Consider the following 13,796-nt stretch of genomic DNA (forward strand, 5'->3'; position numbering starts at 1 on the left):
GCCTGAGAAATCCCTAGAAACAGGTGTTAAAGCTGAAGAAGATTTAGAGGTTTTTAGATATCCAGGAGATAGAAAGGGGAAAACAAATCACATCTGACTTTTGCTTTGGGAAAAGCAGCCTCGGCCATGCTCTCCTGGCCTATTCCCATTTGTCTCCTGCAGGATTTTCTAAGTGTGCCCAGCACAATGCAGGAATGGCTTGCTAGCCCAGCCGAGCTGGGACCTCGACAGATGGGTGCTCCACTAAAACAGTAAGTTCTAAAGGCAAGCTTCTGCCTGGATCAATGTAGAGCTAATGTCAATACATTAAGTTAGAACGTAAGACCACATCAAACGGCCCAGTATGATTTCACTAGCCCAATCCTAGTTGCAAGCTTGGAGGAACTTTTTTTTGTGCTGTGAGTCCGTGTTGTTCTCAGAAATCGCCAAGGGCTTCGTGAGTGCTTGTGCAAGGTTACACACCAAGAAAGCTTGCTTCCCCTTGTTCTGTGGCTCTGTCCTCATCCATTGGCTCTCAGCCCCGTGAAACAATTTCTCAGTGAGCCAGTCCTAGTCGGAGTGTTTCTCTAGCACCCTGTAAGCTTCCAGGACTGAAAATTTACACACTGGACCAGATATAATCTCTTTGAAAGCTCTACCAAAAGTTTTCCCATATGGTTCCTTCTAGCAGTATCTCAGGCTCACTCTGGTCCCAAGACCAGGAAATAGCATGGCTGTCAAGGAGTCGGGAGACAAGGTGTCAAACCTTAGACCTGGGTCATGAGAATGCACAAGGTGCTCAAGACAGCAGTGCGTAGGTCTGTGTAGACACTCACCAGCCAGCCCCTCGGGGGTGTGACACACACACACACACACTCATGGCTGGAAATAACCAGATCTAATACATTAGACATCAGGTGGGACCTTGCGCATTGAAGTGAACAGCTACAGAGAGGACAGGCTTGTTTAACCATAATCCCTTCGCTTACTTGAGGAATGAAGGGAATCTCTAGCCAGTCCTCGGGAATCCCAAGAGGCCTTATTTTGGTATATGAGGCCTGATTTGTATAAAACAAAGAATAAAAGGAAAAAGACAAATAGCAAAAAGATTCTGTCTTTGCTTGGGAAGTGGATTATGGGGCCTCTGACTCTCCAATTCAGTCAGATTTTAGGCATTTATGGGTTCCTTTCAATCACTGTAAGACTGGTAAGCACAACCAATAAGCTATATATGCTCAGCTTCTCTCCCACCTATCCCAAATGGCTGACATGCTGCATCCCGTGGGCAGGAAGCCTGGTGGAGTTATGCCAAACACCAAGGCTGCATCAGGCACAATTCTGTGACCCCAGCAAGTGGACAGGGGGCACCCACAATCTTGGCCCTGTGCTTTTCTGAAAATCACGTTGCGCTCAATAACAACCACAACAAAACAATATACGTAAGTAAGTTCCCAGAAACTGAATAACGCCACGTTCCTTACTGGATGAGAAACTCAGTCTGCCTTGCCTACAGAAATATTTTCAGTGGTGTAGAAACTAGTTTCATCTGTGCGCGTATGTCGGTAAATGATTGTGGATGCAAAGGAGCGTGTGCCAGGGCATTTCTTATTTGCACAGCAGGACACACCTGCCAGGGCGATGTCCAGTTTCTCGGTGCAGAGGCCTCTCCTTCTGGGCCGTGTGGAGATGCTCTCACTGCCTTCAGGGTATCCTCAGTCTTTTCACGGCCCAGAGGCAGCAAGGCCACGCAGGCTGAATGCCGATTCTTCCTGCTATGCATACAATCTTACTGAAAAAAAAAAAAAAAAAAAAAAACAATACGACGAAACAAAACAAAATACTGGCTGCTGTAGTATCCAGATGCGTTTTCTCTTCATGCGGCCACTCGGTAAGCTGAGACTTGGACTGGACTGAAGTCACCATCCCAGGAAAGACCCTTTTCCAAGGATGCTCTGGCTCCTTCTTCTCACTGACAGCAGAGATGGGTGGAGGAGGAGGGGCACTCGCCCGCCGCCTCTGGTGGCTGACATCACTTCCCGACCTTGCTTTGGGCCTGGCTTTCCTGTACTTGTCTCATGGTGCGCTGATAAAACTCAGCGACCTCTTTCCCTCACAGGAAGCAACACGCTGAACGGGAGACCTTTCCTTTGTCCTAAGTGCTGGACTGGCACGGCTCAGGCCCGGGGCTCCAGCCTGTGAGAGAGCTCGAACAGGGCCTGCTGGCTGTCGATGACATACAGGTGGTTGACATAGGACTTCAGCTCTTGCTGCTCCTTTGGGGACATGTCACTTCCTAGTTTTTAGAGGGGAAAACGGATGATCAATGTCATGGGAACAAGTGGCGTTGTTACTTTCAAATGCAGTAAAGCCCACACAAGGGTTTAGAGCAGGTTAGTTCTAGAAGCAGCGTCCTTGTCCCAAGAGATGAACAACTTCAGATCAGGCTGGGTGACTGGCAAGGCATCCACACCTAAACACACTGTCGCCCTTTACAGGGTTTCTCTGTGCAGTCCTGCCACTCGCTCTGCAGACCAGGCTGACCTTGAACTCACAGAGATCTGCCTGCCTCTGTCTCTGCCTCCTTAGTTCTCAGGTGCCAGTCTGTGGTTTGTATATCTCTGCTTTGGAGTTGTTGGGATTCAGCATCTGAACACAACAGCTTACTAAATTATTCATTCGTGTTTACTTCTTTCTATTTTAGATTTCTGTACACTTCTTTAGTTTGGGAGAGGAAAAAAACCCCAGAAGAATAGATACTACAGAATAAAACCTCAGTAGTGGGTGCAGGAAAAGTGGGCTCACAAAATATATGCATGGGTGAAAGCGTGCCCAGGAGGATAAGGCAATCCAAAGAAGTAAAGGAATATGAAGGCCACGAGAGAGACCTCAGTGGGCTGTGGCTGTGTGCACACATGCGTGGGACAGCGCTCATAAGGATCCTGAGATAAAACAGCATGGACTATGGGCCAAGGCCAATACCACAGGAAAAAAGAAATAAGAAAAGAACCCACATAGAGATGAGCAGAACTGACCTCCAGAGCCACGGTGAGTCTCCGAGAAAGTGGACCCAGAAAAGGAACATTTACTGCAGCACTTCTGGGAAAAATAGTTTCTCCCTCTTCTATGAAGAATATGTCTAATAAGAAGATTATTTAAAGAGCCGTCCGTCTGTCAAAGGTGGCTTTTAACTATTGAGCTTCCCGGGCTCAGGATATAAACACTGAAAGTCCAGCATCATCACCGTGACCCGTAAGCTATAATTCTAGAATGCTTTTCTGGACAGCATTGGGAAATTGCTTTCAGTTTGGCATGCGCTGGCTGGCTGTACAGGTACGTTTGTCAACAGTAGGCGTTCAAAAGGACATCACGATGAGCGCTCCTAACAACCACGCTGACACTTGCATGGCGCTCCATAGTTTATAACTGTTTGGGGTGATGTTTTCTTACTTTATTTATCCGACATACTGACATTGGCTAATGAGGCCCATAGAATGAAATTGTTAAAAGGAGGTCAGGTAATTTAGTCACAGCCTGATTTTAAGAACACACACCTAAAAGCTAAGTTTCTCCTTTAATTTGGGATGTGCTGAGCCCTCTGGTGAGTGGGAGGTTCATGGCCCGTCAGCCAAGCCTGCATACTCTCTTGACACACATAAGCCAGTGATCCTTGATAAATCACACTGGTAGTTTTAGAATTAGCTGAATACGTGGTGATCACTCTGGAAGCAAATGCCGAGAGAAGAAATATGAACATGCACTCATCAGTGACTCAATGCTGGACGCGTGAAGGACCCTTTGTGGCAACAGTACCACTTTTTTCTATTATGACTGCATTGGGTTGTGGGTTTGATGAGAACTTATATATAAAATGTATATTTTATATATATAAACTTATATATAAAATGGTATTAACTGAAGTGAATATTTAGAGAGTTAGGTCCCGTATTTCATAATTCTCCTTTTCCACTTTGCAACACATACTGGAGGAGGTTCAGTTCCTACTTGGACTTGCTGGGGTAGTATTGATAGCCAGGAGCAACCTACTATAGGAAAAGCATCTGAAGCATACATAGCAAATAGGAATGCTTTCTTTGGTGGGGGTGGGGGCTCTGATTCTCTATATATGCAGTATTTCTGAAACAAATTGTAACGAACATGTATTACTTAAGATCTACTTCCACCAGGTTGCTCATCTTTGACTTATATCCATCGAAATGTATTTATTATTTTATTTCATGTATATGTGTGCATGCCGGAGTGTATGTATGAGTCTCATATGCATGCAGGGGCCTTTAGACATCAGTAACTCCCTTGATGTGGAGTTACAGATAGTTGTGACTTACATGTGTGTACTGGGAACTGAACCATGGACCTATGCAAGAGTAACAAGTGTTCTTAACTTCCAAAGGGTATCTCTCTAGGGCACACTCTCTCTCTCTCTCTCTCTCCCTCTCTCTCTCTCTCTTTCCTCTTTTCCTCCCTCCTTCCCTGGCTATCCTGGAACTTGCTCTGTAGAACAGGCTGAACTTAAACTCACAGAGATCTACTTGCCTCTGCCTCCTTAGTGTTGGGATTAAAGGAACGCACCACCATCACCCAGCTATCTTGCGCTCTTTCTTAAAATTACTATTTATATCTTTAGAATCAGCACAGGGCAAAGCAATTGGTTGGGCAAGGAAGCCAGGACTGCATGAATTAGCTTCCTTGAGCCTTGGTTGTGGGTTCCACCCCTACAGGGCTAAGGATGCCTGCTCACTAGGACAGGCAGGAGTCTGCTGTCTAGGCAAAGCTCCTGCTACTTAGTAAAGGCAATTTCCTCCATTCCTGCAAAATGCTAACACCATTAAACACAGGGTAGATATTCCTGAGATTCAAAATGGAAAAAAAAAAATCCCTGCACATGTAGTGTCAGAGAGATCCTTCAAAAATGCTCAGAAAAAAAAAAAAATAAAAGAAAGAAAAAGAAAAGAAAACCTTTTTTAGCTGATAGGAAATCTGGGTTGAAGAGAAGAAAAAACAGTGGAAAGCTACTTCGGTTACTCTAATAAACTACACATCTATTCCAGGAAGGTCCCCGAGCAAGGAGACTAGAGGCAGGGCCACGCTAGACCTGAGGGGCCAGGCAAGCAAAAGCAGTAAGGAGGTTGGGCGGGTGGGTGAACGTCTGTCCTTCTGAAGTCAAATGTGCTTGCACAAGGGCCACCCATATGGCGTCTTACTCTCCATCCCCAAACAACAAAAATCTAGAGTATAAACAGAACATGCACATGACACACATATGTCACAACCCGTTTAAATTTAGGGTCATTAACTTTCTTAAGCTCCAGTCATTATTGCTGAGAACTCAGTATGCATTCCACCCGCAACTTCAACTACTCACCGAACTGGTTAGTTCTACAGTGTCTCAGGGTTCGGACCGTGTCTGCAATCATGTGCTGGAAGACAGAAGAGGACGGAATGGTCACTTACCGAAGCAGCAGCCATTACCTTCAGGGATAGGTAGCAGCCTAATCATTTGGGTATAAAGCGAAGAGTTCATCTTGGAGCTGGACATGCATTTTCATTGATTATAGTAAGCTTGGATTATTCAAGAATATTGACTTCCTTGCCAGCAAAATCAGCGGCTCCCAAACAGTGGGGCCGTTCCAAACCAGGAGAACACGCCATCTTTACTGCCTCCAATTTCCTATCCACACTTGCTTTTGATTTCCTTGAAGGTGAGGTGCTACCATCTCTCTTCACAAAGCCTTTTTGAGAACTCCCTTCATCGGACCCCGACTTTGTGTTATTGTCACTGCTGGGACTTTTATCTGTCTCCTAATCAGGCACCACTAGAAGACTTTGCATATTCATTCGGGACACAGGCTCACATGCGTGCCACTGCCCCAGTGACAGAACTGGGGATCAAACCCAGGGACTCTTGAATGCTTAGCTGGCAACTCTATTAACAGAGCCACACCTATGGGCTCACATGCATGTCCTGAACAGAGGGAGAAAGCTTTGTGGATTCAAAGGCTCGAACAACGGTAGAAAGTGAAGTACTCATGCAGAACAGTGTCTACATCAGCATTTTTTTTTTTTTTTTTACAAAGGCCATTTTGTTTTTAACTTATACTCCTTACTTCCTTCAGTATTCTAATTTAATTTCTTTTAGTTTCTCACTGGTCTCCAGACTAAAGGTATCTGAAATATACAGCTTTTGGGGGCCGAGAGCACGCTTACGCCTTGTGCAAATTAGATAAGTGTTCTATCACCAAGCTACCACAGCCCAGAGTGTCTCACCCAGGCTGGCCTAGAACTCCCAACCTTCTGCCTCAGCTTCCTGAGTAGCTGGGGTGACAGACCTACATCACCAGGCTTGGACGAGATCCCTTCGCCTCACACCTGTGTCCTTACAATAGTCCTTTTAGCTCACTCCATTTCTCTATGTTCACTTTTCTATAACGGTGGGAAACCGTTTTGGAAGACTGACCTCCACTATGGACAGCTCCTTTTACACAGCTGCCAGAATATTATAACACAGTTGTCCTAGTAGGTCCTATTCTCAGGAGACCGCCAGGAACTCCTTACTTCGTTTCAAATCAGAATCCAAATATCCCATTATTCAGTGATCAACACCATTCATTATCTGGTCCTCCAAGCGCCGTTTTCACAGCCTGCCGGCACAGGCCAGACCCAGGAGCATCCACAGATGACAAACAGTGAATTATTGCTAAGAGAATAATGCTAACGCTAAAACCTTCTCACTTAAAATCCAACGGAATGACAGAAACGCTATTTGAATCTGACAGCCTGATTAAATTATCCTGGCTACTGTTTGGCTCATTCCATGTTCCTCCATGGTGGAGCATTCAGTGGCGCAGCCAGACAGCACTTGAAGAGGAAAATGAGACCTGACTCACGTCTGCGTGAATGTATTGTTACGTTTCCTCCCCGAGATTCTACCCCAGTTCCCAGGATAGATTTTCCGTTGTTTCGTCACAGCGATTCCTACCCCGTGCCACTCATGCAACTTCTGAGAAGTCTGGGGCTGATGCAAGTTTCTGTGCTTGGTGTGGCACCGAGATCTGAGTCCCCACTCACATCTCTGGGTTTTCTGACCAGACGGGAGACAGCCATGGTCAAAGCTCACACTCGTAATATCGGGGGTGGGGGGATAGGGGTACTAAAAGAAAAGGATAGAACCCTCCGCTCCTTCAACATCTCATAGTCTGAGGTGAAAACATTTAGAGTTGCTGAGGCAGCGAGGAACTTATCCCAGGAACAATGGGAGTCTTACTGTACTCAATGAACGCCTCTGGATCTGCATGTGGTCTGATTTACTGTGCTGGCCTGTGTCAGCCAGATAAAGATAGCACCCCGAGGTATCTGCTGACTGGCTCGAGTTAACAACCACCATGAGGAATTGGCTGCTCGTGAGCTAATTCACATAGGTTCCACTGGTTCACTACTGTGAAAATGAACCTCTTATTAGCTTCAATGAAACCTTGTCCTTGCTAAGAGACATCCTCTAAGAATACTGTCTCTACGAAGATGCTCCGGCTCCTGACTGGAACACGGGCCTGAGTGCAATATGAAACTGGTTTTTGTCTTTCTGGAAAGAAAAAAATTCTAATCCCATCTTCCTTTTCCACAGAAGAGGATCAACTCAAGGCATGCTGAGTTTGGAGAGCCACTTGCTCCTCAAGTGCTTTGAGGACCAGGCCATCATCACTGCAGCTTCCTCTCTTTAGAAATGATACACAAAGGCCTGGGAGATTGGCTCACTGGGCAAGAGCATTTCAGTGCAAACATGAGGGTTTGAATTCAACTCTCCGGGGCCTACATAAAGAGCTCTTTGTGGCTATGCACGTGGTCATACCCTCAGCATCATGAGGAAGGGGGTGTAGGGTAGACGGGGATAGAACACACACACACACGCACACACACACACACACGCACGCGCACACATGCACATGTATGCACGCACGCACGCACACACACACACACACACACACACACACACACAGACTTGAAGACAAAACATATCTGCATCTCAACTCCCCAAAATACTAGTCATGAAGACATCATCTTCAGAGTTGCTAAGGGCTACTATAGAGTGAGGCTGGGGGATGTCTGTCTTTGAGAGAGTCTGGCAGTTTGGCTTTGGGGTGTTGGGTGGGAGCTAGCTTCGTTCTTCCTGTGTGCCTCGGCCCTTGTGGGTACTGGGGACCCCCTGAATAAAACAGGATGATAAGAAAGCAAGGTCAGACACCAGATACCATTTGGAGACTTCAGTCTGAATGCTCTTTAACTAGTTCATATAGGATATGGTCTGGGGCCTGCACTGACCTTCTCTGAAGCCTGACTCCAGGTCTCACAGGGATCTGGGACGGTTCCTGAAAGAGCTCATGCAAGTCCATTGTCATCACTGGAAAGGTCACTCAAAGGCCAGGAACCTAGGGAGGAGTGCTGGGACCACCTTTGACCGTGATGTATCATTCTGTATATGACACTAAAGGTCATCTGTCAGAAAAATGCCTTCCTCTTGTTGCTAGGCTGTCCCTGTGTGGAGCACTGTTATGGGACACCCACTCAGGCCCACTCAGATCTGGAGATAGCTTCTTGGAATAAGGGCAAAAGGGACAAACAGTCCACCGAGGATAACCCTGTGATTGCCCATGAAGGGTGGTTAGGGAGAAGCCTCCCAGGAATGCACATAAGAGGCCTGACCAGGTCCCTGTACCCATCAGTAGGGAGGTCTTGCAGCAGAGGCCAACAGGGAGGAAGCCTTTGCCCTCTCTTGCAGAACCCACAAATCTCAGGTGCATATCCAAGCCTGGGGTACTGGGAGACAGACACACGTGTCCGGGAGGAGTTCCTTGCTCACTGTCTCAAAGAGGTTTACACTGGGACATTAAGAGATGTTTGTGCAACAACCAAGCTCTCCTGTAGGAACTGTACCTGACAGCACCTTCACGCCTGTATGCCTGGTTCCATAATGTTTACCCAGTTACCGGGGCTAAGCTAATGAGATGCCATTTAAAAGAATAAAAGGCAGATTCTCCAGGTCTTGCCAGCCTAGTGATGGCACTGTTGCATAAGCAACAGAGACCCTGAGGTCACTCTGTGCGGTAGAGAAGGGTACTGAGACCTGGAGCAGGAAAGAAAGAAAAGGGTGTGTTTCCTTTACACACACACACACACACACACACACACACACACACACACACACACACACAGAAGGAGGGGGGAGAGAAGCCATGAAGTTTACATACCAGCTTTTCAAAATTGACGAGATTATCCAAGAACGTTTTATTTCCTTCGTGAATAAATGTTACATCTGCAAGTTAAAGAACAACAAGATGAAATACACTATTAGGAAGAGACCGTGAAGCAACAAAATTGCTCAGAAACAATGCAGTCTATGATTTCTTTCTTAAGCATTCTGGAGTTACGCCACATGTTTGACAAGGTGACTCGATACTAAACCTGTACAGCATCTGATCTAAAAGCGTAGAGGGCGACATAGCCTTCCTGAACTAGTTTGCATTCACGATGAAGAGTTGATTTCAACTTGTGTGATATCAAGGGCTATTTTGTAATTTAATTGGTCCACTATGACTTCAGGTCAAAGGACTGAGCAGAAAACAACTGAATATTCATAAGCAACGGGAATTTAATATTTATATATTTGCATAGAAATCCCCTTTAGCCAGTGCAAATGGGACTTTTTTTTTTTTTGGTGAAAACAGTTTAGATTCAGATTTACAAGTTTATATTGAAATCATGAAGCAATTAAAACATTTGGTTTCCAAAGCCTGTGACTGTAAGGGAGGCAGCATCATCACTGATGAAGGGGAAAAGAAAAAGTTAAATTTGGCTTGAGGCTCCCTAGATTTAAACTGACCGAGGAGCTGGGGTCCAGGTCAGTGGCTGGGCCTGTGTTTAGTGGTGAGGGCTGAGTCTTTCTTATTGTCCCCAAAGAAATGGATGAGGATGCGCCTGTCCCCACTCCACGCTCCTAAGGACAGTGGTGGCCAGTGACAATATATTACCAGGCACAGTTTCAGGTGTTTTACTTGAGTTAGCTCTTGTGGTCCTCACAAAGATTTTCTAAGTGGGGGGGCTGTAGGAAATAAGCACCCAGAGAAACTAGGGCCCAAGACGCAGCCACAGCTAAGTCAGGCTTCTGCCTCTGGGGCAGTCAGGAGTTGGTGGGTCCGCCAGGCTCGGTCATCAGGCTATGAAAAGCTTACATCTCTCACTGAGATTCCACCTGCTGAGCTTTTGCTACACCAGCTGCCCTGCAGCTTGTAAGTTGTTTCCCACATCTTTTCCAGAACGCCTTCCTACCAGACTTCATCTCTTTCCTTGGGATTTCAGGACTTGTTGAAGGTAGCAGGTGAGATAGCCACTCTACTCAGGAGTGTGTGTGTGTGTGTGTGTGTGTGTGTGAGTGTGTGTGTGTGAGCATGAGCGTGTGTTAGTGTGTGAGTGTTGGTGTGTGACAGTGTGAGTGGGTGTATGAGTGTGTGTGTGTGTGTGTGTGAGTGTGTGTGAGAGAGTATGAGTGAGTATTCGAGTATGAGAGAGTGTGAGTGAGTGTGTGTAGTACATGCATATGTGTGTCTCAAGCTACTGTGGGCTGCAGGAAGCTAAATTACAGAAGGGACAAGTACGCAGAAAGCAAGCTGAGGAGGTAACAAAGGGACGGAGGCTGGCATGAGGAGAAGAAAGGCTTTAGCAGCCGAAGGGGTCTACTATTACCATAGGAACCGTGGCATTTCAGTCTCTCCTTACTGTACCCACTAGTCCTGAACGGGTTCTCCAGCCTGCACAACCTATGCTGTGCGTCCTTCAATTGTCCTAGCAGAATTTCCTCGTTTCTGTCTTCACATGAGTATGTGCGTTCAGAGAGGAGCAAACAATGGTCCTCCAGGACAGGCAGAAGAGGGAATGCCAGCATAACAGTCAGCTGGGATGGAAGGGGAGGGAGTAGGGGAGGATGGCCAGGCCATGACTGTCAGCAATGCAACTCCTCTCCAGAATCGTTTGTTTATGAGGCCGGTCAATGGAGCCTGATTCTGCAGACATTATCTTCTGTGAGAGGCAGAGGTCGGATGAAGTCATCTATCTACAAAACCCCTTGAAGCAAGTGAAACGTGGCCCAGGGACATTTCCCCCAATTCCCTTTTCCTGGGGTACACGTAAGGTCAGGGGTTCAGGCCAGATTCTGTAGCCTTCCCTCCCACTGATGCCCCGTCTGACAGATCACTGAGATGTCAGCACGTATAACTGACACATTTCACATGAGCCGCACGTGTGCTCCACAGAAGACAGCTCGGTGGTAAATCCGGAGCTGTCAGATACCTTCCCAGCTAGACGCTGCTTCCTGGAGACAGAAAGAATGCTTTGTACCACCAGTTTTCACGCGCTGTGTAGCTTCTGTCGAATGACAGGATTTCTCACACATCAGCACACTGTGCCCTGCTATCTCTGAAACTTGGATGGAAACAGACAACTGCTGGTCCTTTGAGCTCTGTATGCTAGCCTTACTCTTACTTAAGTATGCATGGCATTAAAGAAAATAATACAGGGCTAAGGAACAAAGCAATATAAACACACAAGTTCCTAGACACAACGCTTTGACACTATTCCAGTACAACTATACATTCTAGACATTAAAAAGCAAACAAACAACTGAGTATTTGAAAAGCAATTCCATGCAAATATAGAGGCATACAAGTTGAGGCTACTATAAGATATTAACTGAGAGTCACATTTTTTTTTCCTGCTGTAGTTAGAAGGAGACATTTCTAGAAGACGACATCGCATCCCATAGCAGATAGGAAATCATTACCTTTGAGCAATAGGGGCATGAACGGGATTTTTGGCGGCTTCATTTTTTTGAATGCATCCCTGTAGGCTTTGTGGTTTAGGGAAGGGTCCTGCCAATGAAGCAGATCACACGGAGAGAGGAAAATCAATGTGCTATAGAAGCAATTCTCAGTCTACATCTGCTGTACAATTTGAACATGATTAGACACAGATAGGTTCTTCCTAAGAATAAGGTGGATAAAGGTTTCCTTGGAGAGTAAACACACTAATTAGGGTAGGAAATCTAGGCAATGCGTGGAATTCAAGTTATTGGTTTACAATAATGGGAGGCGACTGTAAAAGAGACAGACACCTTCTGATTGCCCTATCATTTTCCTCAAATGGGTTTGTCAAGTGCAATTTCCTCTGCATAATGTCTACCACGAGGTAACCTCAGAGTCTTTTGTTACACCCACTGCAAAGAGAAACTGCCCTCGGAACACAAAGACAGTGCCAAATTCTGACTTTGTATATATAGACTTTGTATATATAGGCCTAAGAAACAGTATATAACGGGGGAAAGGTTAATGCACAGCACATTAATTACTCATGTTGTAAAATGGAAAATGCCTTGTGAAAAAAATCATTAGATTTCCCAGGGAGAGGGGGCAGCATTAGCAGACATCATGCTTCATCATTTATCTCCACCTACTGTCTACTGTTTATCATTTACTGTCTACTTACCTACCTACCATTTATCTATCACTTATTCTTAAACTTTTAAATTAAGAAAATCTGAAATTCTATCATTTTTCTCCTTCCCTTTCCTCCACCCAACCCTTCTCTTGAGCCTGCCCCCTTGTTCTCTTCCAAATTCATGGCCTCTTTTTCTTTAGTGTGTGTGTGTGTGTGTGTGTGTGCGCGCGCGCGCGCGCGCGCATTCCCGGATATATAAATACAACCTGGTCAAGCTGTATAATGGTTCTCGCATGTTTAAGACTTTAGGGCTGATCACCTGGTATTGGACAATCAACTGAACGTGTCTTCCCCCGGGGAGACTATTTCTCCACTCTCGGTATTTTCTAGTTGCCTGTGGTTCTTTGTCTAGAGTCAGGAGTCCCGTGACATTTTCTCCCTTCCATGTTAGCATGGCCATCGTATCATTTATCTTCAAGACTGGGTCCTATTTCATAGTTCAGGCTGGCCTGCAACTTATAATCTTCCTGCCTCAGCCTCCCAGAGTACTAGGATTATATCACCATGCCCAACTCAAAACTGTAATTTTAGATGCAAGCAGTCAGTTTAGGCGTTGACAGCATGAAGAACAGTAAGCTGGACCTGGAACCCAGAAGGAATAGCACTATTGATGGGGGATGTCCTTCTGTACATATGTTTCTCTTATTGGTCGGTGAATAAACCACTGAATGGCCAGTAGCCAGGCAGGAAGTATAGGCAGGGCAGCAAGAGGAGGAGAATTCTGGGGAGAGGATGCAGACAGAAGCTATCAGGGAGACGCCATGTAGCCACTGAAAAAGTAGCATGCCAGAGAATTCTCTGGTAAGATAAGACCACATGGAAATACTTAGATTAATAAAAATGGGTTAATAATTAAGAGACAGCTAGCCAATAAGAAGCTCGGGCCATCAGCCAAACAGTTTATAATTAATGTAAGTCTCTGTGTTTATTTGGGGCTAAACGGCCATGGGACCAGGCAGAAAAGAAACTCCATCTACACAGTAATATTTGTTTGAAGAATAATTTACTTACCGTTAAACTTTCAAGTTCAGAGAAAAGTTTCTTAAACTTCCCGGGAATTTTCTTAAAACAAAAAAACAAAACAAAACCACAGTCAGCAACCAGGAAGGTCATGGAAGGCAGCTATTCTGAGAAGTGGCACTAAGGGACATTTGCATTGAATTCTGCTTACTCACGGACACATTTCTGGGCATAAATATCTGTCATTGGGGCTCTACCTTGATTTCATCTCATTATGCAGTTTTCATCGCCCCTCTCAACAT

The 13,796-nt window shown here is 45.6% G+C and overlaps 1 protein-coding gene across 1 annotated transcript in view; it reads right to left on the reverse strand.

Annotated features, from left to right (window-relative positions):
* Positions 1-1,974: 1,974 nt before the first annotated feature.
* Positions 1,975-13,796, reverse strand: part of Rapgef5 (Rap guanine nucleotide exchange factor 5) — a 212,260-nt gene continuing 200,438 nt past the window's right edge. The window contains exons 22-26 of the mRNA XM_051177828.1: positions 13,546-13,596; positions 11,822-11,909; positions 9,237-9,301; positions 5,360-5,414; positions 1,975-2,272 (exon numbers count right to left, since the gene is read on the reverse strand). Coding sequence (XP_051033785.1) covers positions 2,154-2,272; positions 5,360-5,414; positions 9,237-9,301; positions 11,822-11,909; positions 13,546-13,596 — 378 coding nt within the window. The 3' untranslated portion in view covers positions 1,975-2,153. The remainder of the gene's footprint in view (positions 2,273-5,359; positions 5,415-9,236; positions 9,302-11,821; positions 11,910-13,545; positions 13,597-13,796) is intronic.

Source organism: Phodopus roborovskii, unplaced genomic scaffold, assembly GCF_943737965.1.
Source record: "Phodopus roborovskii unplaced genomic scaffold, PHOROB, whole genome shotgun sequence".
NCBI lineage: Eukaryota > Metazoa > Chordata > Mammalia > Rodentia > Cricetidae > Phodopus > Phodopus roborovskii.